Source organism: Macrotis lagotis, chromosome 4, assembly GCF_037893015.1.
Source record: "Macrotis lagotis isolate mMagLag1 chromosome 4, bilby.v1.9.chrom.fasta, whole genome shotgun sequence".
Lineage (NCBI taxonomy): Eukaryota > Metazoa > Chordata > Mammalia > Peramelemorphia > Peramelidae > Macrotis > Macrotis lagotis.
Window position 1 is genome coordinate 114286066 of NC_133661.1, and position 19912 is coordinate 114305977.

Consider the following 19912-nt stretch of genomic DNA (forward strand, 5'->3'; position numbering starts at 1 on the left):
TTAAGATGTGGTTTTCTTAGTTAATAAGTGGTCCCATGGATCTTGCATAAAGAGAATAGAAATATAATCAAATTCCAAGAATTTTATGAGACTGGCAATAAATACTATTCATTGCCTTGAAAGTCTGTTTCATTGATTATGATCAAGTTATAGTTGGTAAATTTTTTTGTCAAAATAATTTTCACTCAGAGGACTTGAGTCTCACCTTAATTACTTCAGTCACTAAATTACTCACAAATTTCTAAAAATTTCAAAATTAATTCTCAGTACTTATATCCACATTCCTTGATCTTAAGCATAACAATGTTGAATTATCACAGCATTCTTTTTTTTTCACTTCATGCTTACTTAACAAGACTGTGTATATTATATTAGCTTTTTAAAATGGGCTGCCTCTCCTAAATTCATCCCTTCTCTTACAATTTTAACTCTTGTTGCATGACTGAAACTAATTCAAAGACAACAAATGTTTCCCATACATCAATATTCTATTCAAGTTTACTGCCATTTCATGCTACCTAAAATATCTTATCTATTTATATCCTTAATGTTACAATTAAATTCCTCTGGAATTTCATCTTCTGAGGGAAAAAAAAGAATTTTTCTTTTTAAATTCTCAGCTGTTCCACCACTTCCAGCTGCTTACTTTCTAATGCTTAACTCCTATCTATTACTCTCTATACAATGAAACTGCTGTCATTTCTGGGAAGATGAAAACAATCCTCCAACTTGCAATTTGAAACAAGAAATAACTAAACCATCAATTTTTCATGTAACATTTTTTCATAAAATAAAAAAGAAAGCATGTCTAAATTGAACACAACCATTTAATTTTTCAGATAATTTTCCAAAATTTTCATTAAAATGTCATTAGTCCTGCAATTAAACTAATTTAACTTCCTAATTTTGTCATTCCTGCCTGGATTTCTGTACACACACACACACACACACACACAACCAGACACCTGACAATGCTTAATTGGTACCCCAAATTTCTACTTCCACAAGTCAAAGCATTTTAAAAATCTTCTCAGAAAGCTCCTTGCTTCTTTAAAGAAGGAAAACAAATGCAAAAAAAGTTCTACTAAAAAACTTTTAAATGTAATATAGTCTTAAATATCTATATTATCTGTTTAAAGTGCAAATTATTATTTCAAACATATTTTTCCATTTCTCCTATCTATAATTCATCATCACCAAAAGAAAAAGGCATTGATGGTACAAAAATTCTCTAAAATTTTACAAAATATCATACAACATGAAATTTATTGAATTATTGAAGGGAGATAAAATCAACACTTTTTTTGTAAGGCAATGAGGTTAAATGACTTGCCCAAGGTCACACGGCTAGGTTAATTACTAAGTGTTTGAGGCTGCATTTGAACCCAGGTCCTCCCGACTCCAGGGCTGGTGCTATATATCCACTGCACTACCTAGCTGCCCCTAAATCAACACTTTTTAATTAAATACTCAGCATGCATAAGGTACTATACAAAGGTTGCAATTTTATCAGATTAGGAATCTTAGTAGGAACACCCAAGTCCCATTTGGTCTATAAGAATCCATCTTTTGCAGCTGAATCTCAAGTACTAAGTACCCTGTTCCATTAAAATTTGATTTCTTATGAAGTGTTCCTTAATTGGTGGGATCAAGGTGGGAAAGGAGGAAAAGGTTCATTCTTCAATTTACCAGCAGAGTCTCTAAACCAATTTTTCCTCACAAAGTATTTAGTAATTGTAATAATTTCACAATTTTGTGCTAATAAACTATAATATGTAAATATACACATATACACTTTCTCTCTCTCTCTCTCTCTCTCTCTCTGGGAACCTAATAATTTGTTGATTAAGACTCACTAAAAATGGAACCATAGCAATATTGCAAAAGAGTTGAATTCTTTCTTTCCTATTCATCTATGCATTATTATTTAGGATCTCAATTTTTCTCCTAAAAATCTAAGATCCTAATTTAGGTTAGTTTTTGCCTCTAGCAATTAAGTTTCTTATCTTTAATTAGATGTCATTATATTTAGTGTTTCTATAACATAGTTATGTGAATCAATCAACAATATTTAATGAGGATATTTACTATGTGCCTTGTATTAAAACAGATACTATGGGGAGATAAAAGGATAATATAGAACCAAATATCTAAAGGGGAAAAATAGGCAAACATTAAAAAAATAAATCCACCAAGTATAGGCCACACACAGGCCAAATTTGTCAAGAAAAGTATAAGAAGTACAGTTTATATTCAAACCAATACAATATGAGATACCTCAATGAAAGATTGCTATGCAAATTAAATAAGACATGTACCAAAGATGATTTGTTTAGAGCAGTGTTTTGGGCCCACCTCTATTTTCAACTAGTTACATGGCCTTGGGCAAGTCATTTAACCTCTCTATAGCTCAGTTTTTCCATTTACAAAACAGGAATAACAATACCTACTCAATTATGATGAAAATGATATCCATACATGTTAAAATACTTTGACATCTGTAATATGCAAGATATATTCTGTGCTCAAAACATTTTAAGAACAATTCATGATTACATGAATCTATACAGAGTTAAAGTTTAAATTATAACTATCATTAATAAAACTAATTAATCTTAATACTGAAAGATTGCTTAGTACAGTAAAGAGAAGACTGGCCATGGCCTCAGTAAAATCTAGGTTCAAATTCTGCTTATTAAAATAGCACCGTGAGGGAGTAACAACTATTAGTATTTAGTAGGCACCTAAGTAAGTAAAATCTATCATTTATAATGCTGATTCCCTCACTGTATCTGGAATTTAGAATAATGTATTTTACATATTATACTTTATACTAAAAAGTTCTTTAGGAAAGATCAATTACACCATAGATGGATAAGATGCTAATATCATATGTTGCATCATTTGCTGTCTAAGAATTCTTCTTCAAAACTGGAGTGTACAGATTACAGTTTTATTTATCAAGAATAACACTCAAATAAGTGCATCTGCCCATATACATACACACATATGTTTTAAATGTTAGCTACCAAAACTAAATGAATCTGACTTCTTTTCTACTTTTTCTACTTTCTACTTCTTTTCTACTTTTCCTCTTCAACTTTCTCTCCTCAAGCAACCTGGATTCTGAAAGGAATTTTCCCTTTATTCCATTAAGACCACTATTAGTCCACAAAGATTGTTTTAAGTTTAACATCATATTCATGGACTTCTAGGTCAAGCTTGCAACATTAACTAAAGTGTAAGCAACATGTGGTATTAAATGGGAATGCAAAGTACTAGTAACCAGAAGGTTCAATATATTATATATCCTCAATGGTCAAAAGAAAAACATGGATGGCTATTGGTCATTTGCATGCAATTAACTGATGATATATAAGTGGCTTGATGGAGGTCCAGAGAAAACATTATATACTGAAGTTAAGTGCTGGGGCTACTTCTTAAAGTTCAATATTTTACATTTAATAAATCTGAGAATCAATAGTCAAGTCAATGTCAATTTTGGCAAATCAATCATATTCAATCAATGGAATAAAAATGTTTTAGCCTGCATAAATCTGGATCTACATGAAAAGATCATTAAAGAAGCATAATAAATGATATATAAAATACCTAAGATATGAAGAATAAAATGAATGTCAGTAAAGAGTGTAAAAGAAGAGAGAGGCACACTCACACCCATTTACATACCTCCCCCCTTATTCCCCCACCCATTCTCCCCACAGAGACAGAGAAAGTACCTGGAAAGCTGTGAGTGCGCCAGTCCCTGGGTTATACAGGCATCGCAGCGAAGGCATGCTGTCCGCCAGGCTGGAGCAGCCCAGCCACAGAGACCTGGGCATAGAGCACTGCAGAGAGAGGACAACTATGAGATGGGACAGTATGAGACGATGGCATAGATTACAGGAACTTTAAAGGTGTTGCTGAATTGTGTCACTATAATTACAGCTGGCCTTCAGGACAGAAACATCTTCAAGAAACACATACTAAAATTGGTCTACCCCTCAAGAGAAAGTCAGAAAAGTCATTAAACTAGCAAAGAAAGGAAAGAAAGAAAGGAAGCAAGGGAGGGACCAAGGGGGAGGGAAGAATGATGGAAAGGGAGAGATGATGAGAACAGAAGGTAGTCTAGTCCAAAAATTAAATATTTAATCAATTTTTGCATCTCTCTCTGCTTGCTCAAAGGCAAATGACATCTTTGAATCCACCCTCTTTCTCTATGCATAGGCAGTCACCTTTAATGTACCATAGGGTGAACAATTCTGCAAAGCAAGTAGAAAAGGGGTGTGAGTCCATGGTAGCATTTTAACATTAAGAAAGTTAGAAAACAAAACACTTCAATCAAGTTAGGCTTTTTAAGGGTAGGAAAAGAAAAATGAAAGAAAGTATAGCAACAATCTTGGGGACAGTGACAGTAACTAACTCTATGATAGTCTGCACGTGTTTTATGTGTTTAGTTACTCTGCTATTTATTAACCAAAATGCATCATTACTATAGCAGCTGCCTCTTCATCTTTCCAGATGGATCAAAAAACAAAATGGGGCCAAGAAACAACTAAAACAGAAGGAAAAGAACCAAAAGTCCCCACAGAACTGCACCTAATACTTAAAACCTAACAAAAAAGAAGGTAAAATACTAGTAGACATATCAGAGTATTCTCAGCAGCAAGCAGTCCAGGTAAACTTGGAAAACTTCACTTTGATAATGTTATTGCCTTAGAGATTTATAAAATATTCAGTCCTTTACTATGATGTTTAGCAAACTTCATTTATTTCTATAGTTTACCACAACAAAATTTTTTTTAAAAGATTATCTTTATTCAGAAGATAGCCTTAATATCTTGCCATTATTTAACTGTGTTGATTAAAGTGAAAGCTAAACATCAGACCATCAAGTGTAGGAAACATTTTAGAAATGAGTTATCTTAAATAATGTTAAATGATATTTGGAATTTTCAAAGTTTCAAAAGAATGATGAGCTTAGCATTTTTTATTTTACAAAACAAAAGCTTTGTAAACTGTGGGTTTACATTAGACTATTATTATTATATTTACTATTATATTAAACTAATATTACTAATATTAATATTACTATTAATGTTTTAAAATGAAACTTTATTATGACCCACACCATCTAAAATTGACTTATTTTCTGTTAAGAAAAGGATACCAAAAACTGATGAGAACTCTGTAGGTTTCTCCTCATAATTACAAACCTCAAAGCTGGTGCTATCTTCATTTTATAGATGAAACAACTCAGGCAAAAAAGAAGTTATGTGACTTTTCCATGGACACAAAGTTAGTAAGAAACGAAATGCAGATTAGAATTGAGGTATGCTGCTTTGTAATATTTCCATTACAATATATTGCATCAATTCCTGGGAAGCAATACTTAGACCCTAAACTTTAAAGAATAACAATTATTTTATTAGACAATAACAATCTTAATACCGAAACATTAGTTGATTTCCTTGCCTCTAGTCCTTCTTCACTCAATCTATCCTATTTGTAGTAGCCAGAATACTGTCAAAGGATCCATGATCTCCTACATGTGGATATTCTTCCCAAGAGTGAATACTGCAACCCATTCATCCCTTCTCATCCTCTTGAGAACTCTAATCCATGTCATACTATGAATACACCACAGAGAATACACTTAACAGGCTAGAGACCACCTTCTAGATTGGGTATTCTTTTTTTTTTTAAGTATTTTTACAAGGCAATGGGGTTAAGTGGCTTGCCCAAGGCCAAACAACTAGGTAATTATTAAGTGTCTGAGGCCAGATTTGCACTCAGGTACTCCTGACTCCAGGGCTGGTGCTCTATCCACTGTGCCACCTAGCTGCCCCTTAGATTGGGTATTCTTAAACAACAGTCTGTAAACTTAAAAATTTGATAAACATTTCAATAATTTCATATGAGGGATCCATCACACAAAAAAGGTTATGAACCCTTCTTCTAGATTTCTGTTTACATTATTAGTATACAAGTGCAGCATACGAACTATTCATATGTTAGCTCTTACTCTGGCTATACCTCCCTTTTCCAGTAATGTCCTGGGGATGGCATGAATTGAGCTGGCTGACGAGGATTTCCTTTATCATTACAGATAAGTACCTTCCCCATAGCTTGCCTGTCTTGGAAAATTTCAAGGAGCACTGAGAAGTTAAGAAAAAGTCAAAGAGCCTATATATGTTTGAGGTAGACTTAAATTCAGTTCTTCCTGATTCAGAGATCTTCTCCCTATCCAAAAGGCCACACTGCAGTCTCTTTTTCCATTAGACATCTCTCTTATGATGTCTTTTTGCCACTTTTTGCCTATAATTTCTTGGTTAAGGGAGCAGCTAAGTGGCACAATGTCACTTGGGCAAATCACTTAATCCCACTGCCTTGCAAAAACCAAAAAAAAAAAAAAAAAAGGTCAATGGGTTGTCCACCCAAGTGGAAATGAAAATCAGAACAATAGTTCATCCTCTTAGTTTTTCCTATGTGGACTGTTAGGCTGAACTCTTTTGTATGGTTCTAAATCTCATTTGGGAGAAAGCTAAAATAATCTTTCTCAAGCATCTTTTCATTAAATCACTCTCCTATATAAATGACTTATTTCCTGGTATACCTTACTTGTTTTTTAGGCTGATGCATTCTTGTGCACACAATTCCCCTTGTCTGGAGCTTAAAATAATTTCCACCTTCTTTTTCTGCCAATCCAAGTTTATACATCTCTTTACAAAATATTTTTTTTAATTCTACCAAATTCCACTGCTTTTTCAATCCTCAATTACCTCCCTCAACATTTACATATTTTCTCTGCTTTACAGATGATTACTTTAGAAGTATTATAATGTATTAAAATTGAATTTTTCTAAATTAACTTTTGTGGATAGTCTTCCATCCTTTGCAGAGGAAGGGGCACTAAAGATGTAAAATGGTTCACATACTATTAAACAGAGATGATATGTTGGAGGGCTGGTTGTTTTTGTGAAATTTTTTTTCTCTTTATTCTTTGCTACAAAGGATAACTGCCCAGGGTTAGGAGCAGGACGTTTTTTTTTTTTTTTAATAAATTAAGTTAATAGAAAAAAGATAATGAATAGAGCCAATCCTGAAGTCAGGACAACTTGGGATAAAGTTTGTCTGTGACACAGACTGTCTGGATGACCTTGGGCAAGTTTCTCAGTGTCCCCTATGCAATTTTCTAAAATGATATCAATTGCAAAATAGTGGTAGAAGTTTTCTTAAACCTGTTAACTTACATGAATTTGATACAAAATGAAATGAGCAGAACCATAATATTGTATATAGCATTAGCAGTATTGTATGATAATAAACTGTGAATGTTTTAGCTATCTATACAATGATCTAAGACAATTCTGAGGGACTTAAGATGAAAAATGCTATCCACCTCCAGAAAAAGAACTGATAAAGCATCTGAATGCATATCGAAGCATATTTTTCTTTACTTTCTATTTTTCCTGGAGTTTTTTATCTGATTTTGTTTCACAACATGACTAACATGGAAATGTTGTGCATGACTTCACATATATAATCTATACCAAATTGCTTGAACTCTCAGTGGCAGAGAGGGGAGGATAGAATTTGGAATTTGAAAAAAATGGAAAAAAAGAATGATAAAATTATTTTTAAATATTAATGTTTTTTTAAAAAAGACATTGTTGGGGCAGCTAGATGGCACAGTGGATGGAGCACCGGCCCTGGAGTCAGGAGTACCTGAGTTCAAATCCAGCCTCAGACACTTAATAATTACCTAGCTGTGTGGCCTTGGGCAAGCTACTTAAGCCCATTTGCCTTGCAAAAACCTTAAAAAAAAAAAGACATTGTTTTCTTACCCAGGAGTTCCCTTTACCAATAAAAATAACAGATTTAGTTCCTATCCTTATAAAAAGATATCAATGAAAATAAGACCAAAACAGTATTTTAAATGCACTAGGTAAGGTATATTTTTAAAAAAGAATCTTTCAGAGTCTACCTAGGCTCTTAAGGTGTTAGAAATACAAAGGCAAAGGTGAAACAATGGCTCTCCTCAAAAGACTTTATATCTTGTTAAGGGAAGATAATTGATAGGTTTATACAAAATTGATACAAGTTAATTTGAGAGGAGAGAGGTAATAGTTAATTGGTGAGGAAGCAGAACAATGAAGAAAGGCAGTGCTCGTGTTAGGCCTTGAAGAAAAGTAGGGATCTAAAAAGTCAAAGTTCGGAGGAAGTACATTCCAGGCAATAAAGGACAGGGAATATAAAAGCATGGAGATGGAAGATGGAAAATCTAAAGTGTGAAAAGAAGAGTGATCAATAATGAAACTGAGAAGATAGGATGAAGTCAAGATGTGAAAGGTTTAAAAGTGAAACAGTGTTTCTATTTTATTCTAGAGGCAACAAGGAGTTTATTGAATTAGGGGAGTGACGTGATCAGATCTGAGCCTATGGAAAATTACTTTAGTAGGTATGTAGAAAACAAATTGGAGGAGAAGGAAAATTCTTCAGGCATGGAGGATAACCTGTGCAAAGGCATGGAAGCAGGAATTGGTACAGTGAGTTCAAGGACGAAAACAAAGGGTGGTGTTTCAGAACATGAAAATACATAAAAAAGCAGGAATGGGAAAAACATTTGGAAAAGTAGGCTGGAGCCTAATGTTCATAGCTTTAAATACCATCCTAGAGGCAACATGAAGCCAATAGATATACTGGAATACCAGAATGATGCAGTCAGCTGTATTCTTTAGAAAGCTGTGTGGCAGATGGATATAGAGCAGCAGGGTCCAACTCAAACAGAAAGATTCCTGCAAACAGATTATTAACTTAGAAAACCACAAATGTACATTATCTGTCTTGTCACTAATCTCTGGAAGTCTCAGTTTCTCATCCTTCCTGGTCAGGGTTGTTCCAAGCTTCCAATGAGATAAAACCTGTAAAGCCTGTCCAAAACCTGAAAGTGCCGTATATAAAAAAAGGCTAACTCAGCACCACTACAACTTGGAAACAAGTAGATCCATTCAACTATCACCATAGTCCTGTTAAGAGATGATGATGGCTTGGAAAAGTTCTGGAGGATGGTGGTAGGATGTGTTGTAAGAGATACTGTGGAGGCATCGAGGGACAATTTATCAAGATAGCAGAAATAAAGATAGATACCAAATACTTGAGAGAAAAGTAAAATACTTTGCTACCAAAAAAGAAAAAGAAGACATCAAAAATTTCTAAACAATGTACCTACTTTCCTAATTCTATAAAATTTTTATAAAAATAATCTACATTTGTAGTAAGGGCATCCATGATGAAGGTGTTAGAAGGATACTGGCAGTCTTTTGCAAATTATATTCTACATCCCTTCACCACCTGGAGCCAACATGGGTTGCTCAAGGACCAAGACCATGAAGAAGGTGGCATGAGCCATCATTGAAAAGTACTATACCCGCCTGGGCAAAGACTTCCATACCAACAAGTGCATGTGGGAGGAGATCACCATCATCACCAGCAAGTAACTCTGCAACAAGATCTTGGGATATGTTACTTATCTGATGAAGTGGATCCAAGAGAGGCCTTGTGAGAGGTATATCCATCAAATTGCAAGAAGAATAAAGAGAAAGAAGAGAACTATTTTCCCGAGGTCTCTGCTTTGAATCAGGAGATAATTGAAGTAGACCCTGATACCAAAGAAATGTTGAAACTCCTGGACTTTGGCAGTTTGCCTAATCTGCCAAGTTACCCAGCCAACAGTTGGGATGAATTTCAAAACACCAAGAGGAGCTGTTTAATATTTACTTTTGCTTTTCCAATAAACTCGGGAACCCCCTAAAAACTTATATTCTACTACAGACATATTTAACAGATATTTCTCAGTCACACAACTGAAAGATGAAGAAATATAAGATCTCACTATACTTATAGTTCATTGATTTTTTAAAAAAAATACATTTGATTCAGTAGAACATAATATTCATGATTTCTCTCTCATCACATTCAATTTGGATCAATATATACCATGGAAACAATGTAAAAACTGACAGATTGCCTTCTGTGGGAGGAAGAGGGAAATAAGATTAGTTTTACAAAACTGTAAAACCCAAAGTAAAATCTTTTTTAAAAAAAAGAACATAATATCCACTTAAAAGATTTTTTTTTAGGTTTTTGCAAGGCAAACGGGGTTAAGTGGCTTGCCCAAGGCCACACAGCTAGGTAATTATTGTGTCTGAGACCGGATTTGAACCCAGGTACTCCTGACTCCAGGGCTGGTGCTTTATTCACTACGCCACCTAGCCATCCCTAAAAGATATTTCTAATAAGATACACCCCATACTTATTTTAAATATATTCAAGGCTGTTAAATCATATAAGATTCTTTAAAAGATATAACAAAGGGGGCAGCCAGGTGGCGCAGTGAATAGAACACTAGTCCTGGAGTCAGGAGGTCCTGAGTTCAAATTCAACCTCCATCACTTAAGTATTTAGCTGTGTGACCTTAGGCAAGTCATTTAACCCCATTTCCTTGCCAAAAAAAAAAGCATCTTAAAAGATATAACAAAAGTAACAACCTTATAATTAATATCAACTGAGACAAAAAACAAGGATCAACAATGCTTACTATTGTCATGAAGAATATACCAAATGAAAAAGAGATGTCCCTAGGATCACAGGTTTAGAGCTAGAAAGGATTTTAGAGACCATTGAGTCCAAACTCCAATACTTTACACATGAAGAAACTGAACAACAGAGGTTAAGTGACAAGACTCACACCCTATTATAAAGTCATCCAAATGTTCCATGTTTGAATAACTTTGTATTGACTATACAAAGTCCTGAAACACTATAAAGTCTCCTAAATGAGATCAGTCACTCAAATAGTTCAGCTTAACTATTCCTCCGGGGGGGGGGGGGGGGGGGGGGGGAACACAAATGAATAAAAAACGCATTTATGCTTCTGATGGGCACAGAACTAATTTGTCAATCTTGGGCAAATACTAAAAATAGGCAATGAATTGGACTTCAAAACTGAAAAGAATAAAAGCTAGGCAGCTTGTATTAGACAAACTGTAAATTCTCTTAAGGACCTATAGTTCTTCCTGAAATAAAGGTCTATTATTTTAATAACAATATTATGCTAGTAGTGCTGTGAATTCCTGTGAAGCATGGATACTAGTCTCCAAAGAATTAAAGCTGCACATCATTCAAAGGTGAGATGCAATGAAGAATTATACTTATAGGATGCCAGTAGGCGTAAGATATTATAAATGAAAAATTTTGCAAGACATATTTCTTAACCAAAAAAAAAAAAGATGACTGCAAAAGAAGTTGGATTAATAATGTGATGAAAGCAAGGGTGCCACACTTAAAAGCAAAATAATATCAAGAGACTCAGAGGAAGGTTCCCATTATATAGCACAACTGAAAAATTATGGGAGGACAACACATAACAGTTGCAGAGGGTGATAAGTCATGGATGGATTGTAATTTGTGCCACTGAAAGGAATACCTTTATTTATTCCTATAATAAAAGTAGCTTACTAAAAAAAAAAAAGTAGCTTATGGGGCGGCTAGGTGGCGCAGTGGATGGATAAAGCACCGGCCCTGGAATCAGGCATACCTGGGTTTAAATCTAGTCTCAGACACTTAATAATTATCTAGCTGTGTGGCCTTGGGCAAGCCACTTAACTCCATTTGCCTTGCAAAAGCCTAAAAAATAAATAAATAAAAATAAAAGTAGCTTATACACAGAGTACTGAAAGTTACCAAAGCCAAAAGCAACTTAGTATATGTGCTTACTAAGTTTTTCTCTGAAGTAGAATATAATAAAATCAAAAGAAATACTATAATTAAAAAATCTGGCATTGTAAAATTCAAATATTGATTACTATATGGATTCTCACTTGACAAGTTTTAAACTTTAAAACTAAAATCAAGACTTCTATTATGAAATTTTTCAACCTCCTAAGAGGTTATACATTTTTTAAAATTTTTTATTTATTTACGGCAATGGGACTAAGTGACTTGCACAAGGTCACACAGCTAGGCAATTATTAAGTGTCTGAGGCTTGATTTGAACTCAGACCCTCCAGACTCCAAGGCCGGTGGCTCTATCCACTGTGCCACCTAGCTGTCTGATGTTATCAACTTTTTAAAATTTGGCAGTTGAAAAATATGTATATTCTCTCATCTTTGGTAATCAGAAAAAATAACATTAGATGCTTCAATTGGAGTACCAGCTAGTGCCCATTAAGTTCATCTGCTAGAATTAATTTACAAAGAGATCATACCTCAACTATTCCCTCCCAAGTTGACTGCCAGAAGTGGATTATCACAAATTCTCTTCACTCTTCTTAGAGAGTCCTAAGGGTCAAGAATTAGTTTTATTTAGTATTTAGTATTTAGTATTTACTACAGGCAAGTTGCATAACCAAACCTTAGCAGGATCAACATCTAGAATTAACAGAAACTATATTATCAATAATTTTAAAACAACAACAATGCAATTAAAGTTTATGTATGGAGCGGCTAGGTGGAGAAGTGGATAGAGCACTGGCCCTGGAGTCAGGAGTACCTGAGTTCAAATCCGGCCTCAGGCACTTAATAACCAGCTGTGTGGCCTTGGGCAAGCCATTTAACCCCATTGCCTTGAAAAAAATAAGACTAAAACAAAAACAAACTAAAGTTTATGTATCCAGAAGTCATGGACCAGAATAATTATCTTTTCACTAACTTCACCTAAAAAATTTAGGCCAGTGGAACTACTTTAAAAAGCTTAGGATGGGGTGGTTAGGTGACGCAGTGGGTAGAGCACCAGCCCTGGAGTCAGGACTGTCTGGGTTCAGGTCCAGTCTCAGACACTTAGTGATTGCCTAGCTGTGTGGCCTTGGGCAAGCACCTTAGCTCCATTTGCCTTGCAAAAACCTTATCCTTTTTTTTTTTTAAAGGTTTTTGTAAGGCAAATACGGTTAAGTTGCTTGCCCAAGGTCACACAGCTAGGTAATTATTAAGTGCCTGAGGTCGGATTTGAACTCAGGTACTCCTGACTCCAGGGCCAGTGCTCTATCCACTGCACCACCTAGCCACCGCCTTGCAAAAACCTAAAAAACAAAAAGCTTAGGATGTATCTAGAGTTCACCTATTCAAATTCAACAATTCTCTCTTATAGATTCTCATTTGTTTCTTGAATGAGACTCCCTACCTCACAGAGTTGTTATGAGGATAAAATACAACATATTTTCAAATGTCTTGAAAGATGAAAGACATCATATAAATGTAAGGCACTGTCATCGTTATCTCAGAGAACAATCTTGCTGGAATCCCAGGATTATTAATATAAGATAATTATATGTATGATAATTTTAACATAAAAAGTTTTGGAAAAATTACTAACAGCAAGCAATTTGTTTATTATAACCTTCTGTGTGCTTACTATGAACTAGAATGACAGGATTTGGCTCCTGAATTCAAAGACCTTACAATCTATTTGAGGAAAAAAGATTAATATACATAAAATGAAAATGAACAATGCAAAGGGTTAAGGGGATTAGAAGCAACATCAGTAATGGCTGGAGTAACAGAAACAGCAATAACTAATTGCTGGACAGTGAAGAAGTTGACTACATGTTATAACCTTGAAAGTCAGAGGGGTTGAGACTCAAAACAGTAAGGCAACACTGAAATTTTTTGAGCTGAAACGTGACATGATAAAATAATATTTAAAGAAGATTTAAACTAGTAGCAAAAGATCTAAAATCTTTTGCTTCATTTATTCTAAAAGGTGAAGGAGAGGCACTCTGAAAATATTTCAAACATGAGAGAAAGTCTGTACAAAGACAGAGATAGGAGATGGAATATAGTTGTGTAGAGCAGCAGTAGCAGCAGCAGCAAAAAAAAAAAAAGTCATTCAGCTGACCCATAGTGAAGGGGCTTATATAGAACTAGGTGAGAAAATTAATTGGAAACTATATGGCGAAGAAGGGCTTTAAATGTCAGAATTTATTTTTTCCTGAAGGCAATAGCAGGTTAGTAGAGATTATTACACAGAGAGGTAACAGGTATAAGATCAATACTTTAAGATCACTTGGGCAACAGGTGGATAGAGGAGAAACCCGAGACAAGGAGACCAACCAGGAGGTTATTATACAATAGTCCAAGTCAGAGAGAGTGAGAAACTGAATGAACTACTGTGGTATTCCTATGAGGGAAGAAAGGGGAATGGATGTGAGATATTCTGTGGAGGTAAAATGGATAAGGTCTGGCAACTGAGTGAATATATGGAATGAGAGAATAAAAGGAGTCATCTCAGAGATGCTGACTCTGAGACAGAACTTGAGTACCTGGAAGGATAATGGTATCCTTGATGGAAATAGGTAAATTCAAAAGGGGATGATATAGGGTGAGGAGGAATAGTAAGTTCTGTTTTGGACAAATTGCCTTTGATATGCCTGGAAAATCTTGTTTGAACATGTTCAATAAACAGAAAAAGAGAAATGATGAATACAGGAGAGGAAGTGGGAAAATTGGGATACTAATAAAACTGTTGATGAAATTCTGATCAGAACTTCATTAACTCCAGTGGAGAGTAATTTAGAACTGTGCCCAAAAGGCAACCAAACTGTACATACCAATACCCACTGATCCAGCAATATCCCAAAGAGATCATAATAAAAAAGGGAAAAAGATATACCCAGACAAAAATATTCATAGCAGCTCTATTTGTAGAGGCAAAGAACTGGAAATTGAGGGGATGTCTATCAATTGGGGAGTGGCTGAATAAGCCATGGTTTACGAATGCATTGCACCATTATGCTATAAGAAATGACAAACAGGTCGCGTACAGAAAAAACTTGGAATAACTTCTATGAATTCAAGCAAAGTGAGGTGAGAAGAACCAGGAGAGCATTATACACTGTCAAAAAGCAACACTTTTTGAATATCAACTATGAAAGACTTAGTTCTTCTCAGCAATGCAATGATCCAAGAAAAACCCAAAGGAATCATGATGGAAAATGCATTCCACATCCAGAGAAAGAACTAAGGGAATATGAATGTAGATGGAAGCATATTATTCTCACTTTTGTGTTGTATGTTTTCCTTTTGTTCTGTTTCTTTTTTTTTAAAACATGACTTATATGGAAATATGGCTTACATGACTGCACATAATCCATTCCTGGGGGAAAGGAAGGGAGAGAGAAAATTTGGAGTTTAAATTTCTTTTTAAATGAATGTTAAAAATTGCTTTTACATGTAATTTGAAAAAATAAAATACTATTTATATACAATGTTTTTTTACAATGCATTGTTTGAGCTCTCTTTTGTTCCCATCACACTTGACTTTATATCAAATTAATTTGGAGATGTGTTGCATTATCCCTAGTAGATATTAAGTTTCTTTTTTTGGTGAGCTTCTTTTAAAATAATTTTTTTCAGTCCACAAAAATGTGCCTTCTCACCTTCCTATTCCAAGCCCTCCAACTTGAGAATTTACGAAAAATATAATCCATTACAAACATATATAGTCAAGCAAAACAAATTTCTACATTATCCATGTCAAAAAATAAATATCTATAGTTCTTCATTTCTCCATTTTAGTATATGTATTGATGATAGGGCTGTAACATAATAAAATTTAAAATATGCACAACAGAATTTATATATCATAAGTGAATAATGCTCTGCAAAGAAATCATCTAAGGATGCTGTATTTAAAAAATGTGTCTGTTCAAAAAAGCTTTTAAAATGTGGCCTCCCCCAGCCCCCATATACTGCAATGATTCCATAAAACTTGAAGGGAAACCTTTTAATACCAAGGAGTAGTCACCAATGCTTATTTAGAATTGTTAAAATTCTAACTTGGTCACCAATAAAAATAAATTTCATTCATTATTGTTTATTAAACATGTAGTTATTCAAACAATACTTTGAATAAACTGGAATTTTGAACAAACAAGTGCTTTAAAATTCTAATAACTATGCGTAAGCAGTAAATTATTCTTCCTCGAATTTCTACTGCTCAGTATAGCAAGAGTAACTAAGTACATAATTACATGAGAGAGTCACCCAACTTCCAAAGGAACCATTCCAGTGAATTGTGTAAATAATATGCTTTTAAAAAAATGCTACACTAACATATGAATCTTGATTTACCAGATATGGAATAGTTATGTACCTGTGAGACTAGAACACAGCTTTGAAAGGCCCTCCTAATTATAAATCTACCAAAGAGACCAAAATGACCCAAAGCAAATTAATATAGACTTTTCTATAATTTTCCATCAACATGTTTTTTTTGGTATTCAACTTCAGTTCTGAAAACAGAAGATATCAGAAGTCACTGGCAAAAGATAAACCACTTTACAAAGGATGATCATCTTTGTGATACAATTTGATATTGATATCAGGTTACCATTTCCTTCATATTTATGAATGTTTATATTTGGATTCTTTCTTTTATTTGTTTGGACATACTAAAACCAGAATCTATGCTGTCAGTTACTGGTTTTATATAAAGGTTTTTTTGTTTTTTTTTAATTAAAGATTTTATTTATTTTGAGTTTTATAATTTTTCCCCTAATCTTACTTCCCCTCCCCCACCCCCCACAGAAGGCAATTTGTCAGTCTTTACATTGTTTCCATGGTATACATTTATCCAAATTGAGTGTCATAAGAGAGAAATCATATCCTTAAGGAAGAAACATAAAGTATAAGAGATAGCAAGATCAGACAATAAGATATCAGTTTTTTTCCCCCTAAATTAAAGGTAATAGTCCTTGGACTTTGTTCAAACTCCACAGTTCTTTTCTGGATACAGAGGGTATTCTCCATTGCAGAAAGCCCCAAATTGTCCCTGTTGCACTGATGGAATGAGCAAGTCCATCAAGGTTGATAATTGCCCCCATGTTGCTGTTAGGGTGTACAGTATTTTTCTGGTTCTGCTCATCTCACTCAGCATCAGTTCATGCAAATCCCTCTTGGCTTTCCTGAATTCCCATACCTCCTGGTTTCTAATAGAACAATAGTGTTCCATGACATACATATACCACATATACCACAGTTTTCTAAGTCATTCCCCAACTGAAGGACATTTACTTGATTTCTAATTCTTTGCCACCACAAACAGGGCTGCTATGAATATTTTTGTACAAGTGATGTTTTTACCCTTTTTCATCATCTCTTTGGGGTATCCCCAAGAGTAGTCTATTGCTGGATCAAAGGGTATGCACATTTTTGTCGCCCTTTGGGCATAGTTCCAAATTTCTCTCCAGAAGGGTTGGATGAGTTCAGGGCTCCACCAGCAATGTAATAGTGTCCCGGATTTCCCACAACCCTTCCAACAATGATCATTATCCTTTCTGGTCATATTGGCCAATCTGAAAGGTGTGAGGTGGTACTCAGAGAAGCTTAATTTGCATTTCTCTAATAAGTAATGATTTAAAGCAATTTTTCATTTGACTATGGATTGCTTTGATCTCATCTGTAAATTGCCTTTGCATTATATATAAAGTTTTTAATGAGCTACAACAAAAGTCAAATTTTTAAAGAGATACTCACTATTAGTTGATAAATGATTATTACAACACTAAACCTAGGAACTACATATTGTATAATACTAAAGAAAAATAACTGCAAAACCAACTTCAATTTAAAAAAATCAGTCACCAGCAATAGAGTAATTCAAAATTCAGGAAGAATATTTTTGCAATTCACTACAGAATGACAACAAAAATGCTTCATTTTTCAGCTACCAAACACTTCAAAAATGTTAACATTTTTTAAAGGTTAAGTCAATTTTTACATTTTTCTAAGAAATTCCTGATTTTCAAATGCTTAATTTTAATTCAAATATAAAACATAATGGAAATTTTCCACAATAGACTTTTCCCATCATTTAAAAAAGCTTTTGGGGATAGATAGGTGGTGCAGTGGATAGAGTATCAGCTTTCTCAAGTCAGGAAGACTTGACACTTAAGAAACTTAGCTGTGTAATCTTGAGCAAGTCATTTAACTCTATCGCCTTGCCAAAAAAAAACAAAAACAAAAACAAAAACTTTTGCTAGTCAACAAGAATAGAAAGGTAATGATGACAGAGTACTATATCTCCTAAATGTTCTCTGAAATTACTTTTAAAATCCTTATATTGGAATCTTGTTGAATCCAATAGAACTTAAATCCCATTGCAATGTATTCCAAGAATCTGTACAAATTCCTGTTCTCCCAGCTGATACTGGGAGTCATTTGGTTATATAAAACAATTTTTGAAGTAGTGGTACTTACTTTAACAGGATTCAATATGAACAAAAAATTATAAAACAATCACAACATTCAAGCTGCTGTTTCATGTATTTGGGGAAGAAAAATACTTTGGAGTCAATAAGGAAACAAAAAAGTAAAAAATAAGTTCCTATTTTAAAAAAAGGATTTCACCAGGCATTTTTTTCTCCATATAGGATTTTCAAGTTCACAATAGTTGCAATAAAATATGGAGTTCAATATTATGTCAAAAATCTACAAGGTAGGGGCAGCTAGGTGGTGCAGTGGATAAAATACCAGCCCTGGAGTCAGGAGTACTTGGGTTCAAATCCAGTCTCAGACAATAATTACCTAGCTGTGTGGCCTTGGGCAAGCCACTTAACCCTATTTGCCTTTCAAAAAACTAAAAAAAAAAAAATCTACAAGGTAAAAAAAAGAAGTCAGGCTTGGTTGCCATGTGAGGAATCAGGACTCTTGACATTCATTTCCCATACAGAAAAAGCCCACATGGCAAATTCCTTTAAGGATATAGGAAGGTTTTGGAAGCATTCTATTCCTTGTAGATGAAGTGGAATGAAAGCAGTCTCATCTAACAAGAGTCAAGAGAAATATTAAGAAAACATCTTTAGGGGCGGCTAGGTGGCGCAGCAGATAGGGCACTAGCCTTGGAGTCAGGAGTACCTGAGTGCAAATCTGGCCTCAGACACTTAATAATTACCTAGTCGTGTGGCCCTGGGCAAGCCATTTAACCCCATTGCCTTGAAAAAAAAATCTCAAAAAAAAAAAAAGAAAAAAGAAAACATCTTTACCAAGAAATTCAGCTTATTAAAATCTTGGGATTTTTTTTGGCAAGACAATGGGGTTAAGTGACTTATCCAAGGTCACAAAGCTAAGTATTAAACTTCTGAAGTCAGATTTGAACTCAGGTCCTTCCTGACTCCAGGACCAATGCTCCATATACTGCGCCAACTCATTAAAATCTTAATATCAGATAATTTCATGTATTACAAAGGACTCCAACATTCTTAGGAATTCAATATTACTTTTACAGCAATTAATTACTAACTTAACATTCAATATCCATTTACTTTACTCACTAAAAAAGTATATAAACTAAACACTATCCATATAGTCTTCCTTGGTAGAGTAACAAGGAGAAGATATAACTTAAGTTCAACTATGTTTGCATTATTTATAAAATGTCAAATGGATGGTACCTAAAAATATGAAATAAATTTCTGTTCCAAAAGATCAAGTATCAAAGCTTTATGGAAACCAACAGAAATGAACACTACCTTTTCCTACTTTGTGAAATTTAGCTTGAGAATAAGTTTATTATTAATTTGCTAACCTGAAATGATGTGAGGACATTTTTTGAGATGATGTGGTTATTGCTGAGAAAAGATGAAAAATTCTTACTTTTCTCCCAGGACACTAATAATGAAATTACATATTCACTACAATATCCAAAATGAATGATTTCTGAAAAAAGAAAAATGTGACAAACAATAAACTCAAGAGTCAGATTTTTTCTTTCTCTTTTCTTAAAATAGTTAATTATTTAATCTAGTTTCCCAAATGAGAAGTACTACTTCAAGCACATTGTCTATTTTTAGGCATAAACCTAGAAATCAGCCCATCTTAATTCTCAATATAAAGCATTTGTACAGTTTATGATTCA

General features: G+C 34.1%; 1 protein-coding gene and 1 pseudogene across 18 annotated transcripts in view; one reads left to right on the top strand and one right to left on the bottom strand.

The window, feature by feature from the left end:
- BTRC (beta-transducin repeat containing E3 ubiquitin protein ligase) overlaps nt 1–19912 on the bottom strand; it is a 220775-nt gene that overhangs the window by 147409 nt on the left and 53454 nt on the right. For 7 of the 18 annotated variants that reach the window (XM_074233875.1, XM_074233870.1, XM_074233877.1 and 4 more), the window contains 2 exons: nt 12270–12342; nt 3741–3848 (listed from right to left, as the gene is read on the bottom strand). The exons of 2 other annotated variants lie outside the window; for them this stretch is intronic. In XM_074233875.1, the coding sequence (XP_074089976.1) occupies nt 3741–3842 (102 nt within the window). In that variant the 5' untranslated portion in view covers nt 3843–3848; nt 12270–12342. Of the gene's footprint in view, nt 1–3740; nt 3849–12269; nt 12343–19582; nt 19714–19912 lie in introns of all 18 variants that reach the window. 9 more of the 18 variants (XR_012477907.1, XR_012477908.1, XR_012477906.1 and 6 more) reach the window with 3 other exon arrangements.
- Nucleotides 9366–9773, top strand: LOC141521376 (small ribosomal subunit protein eS17-like; annotated as a pseudogene).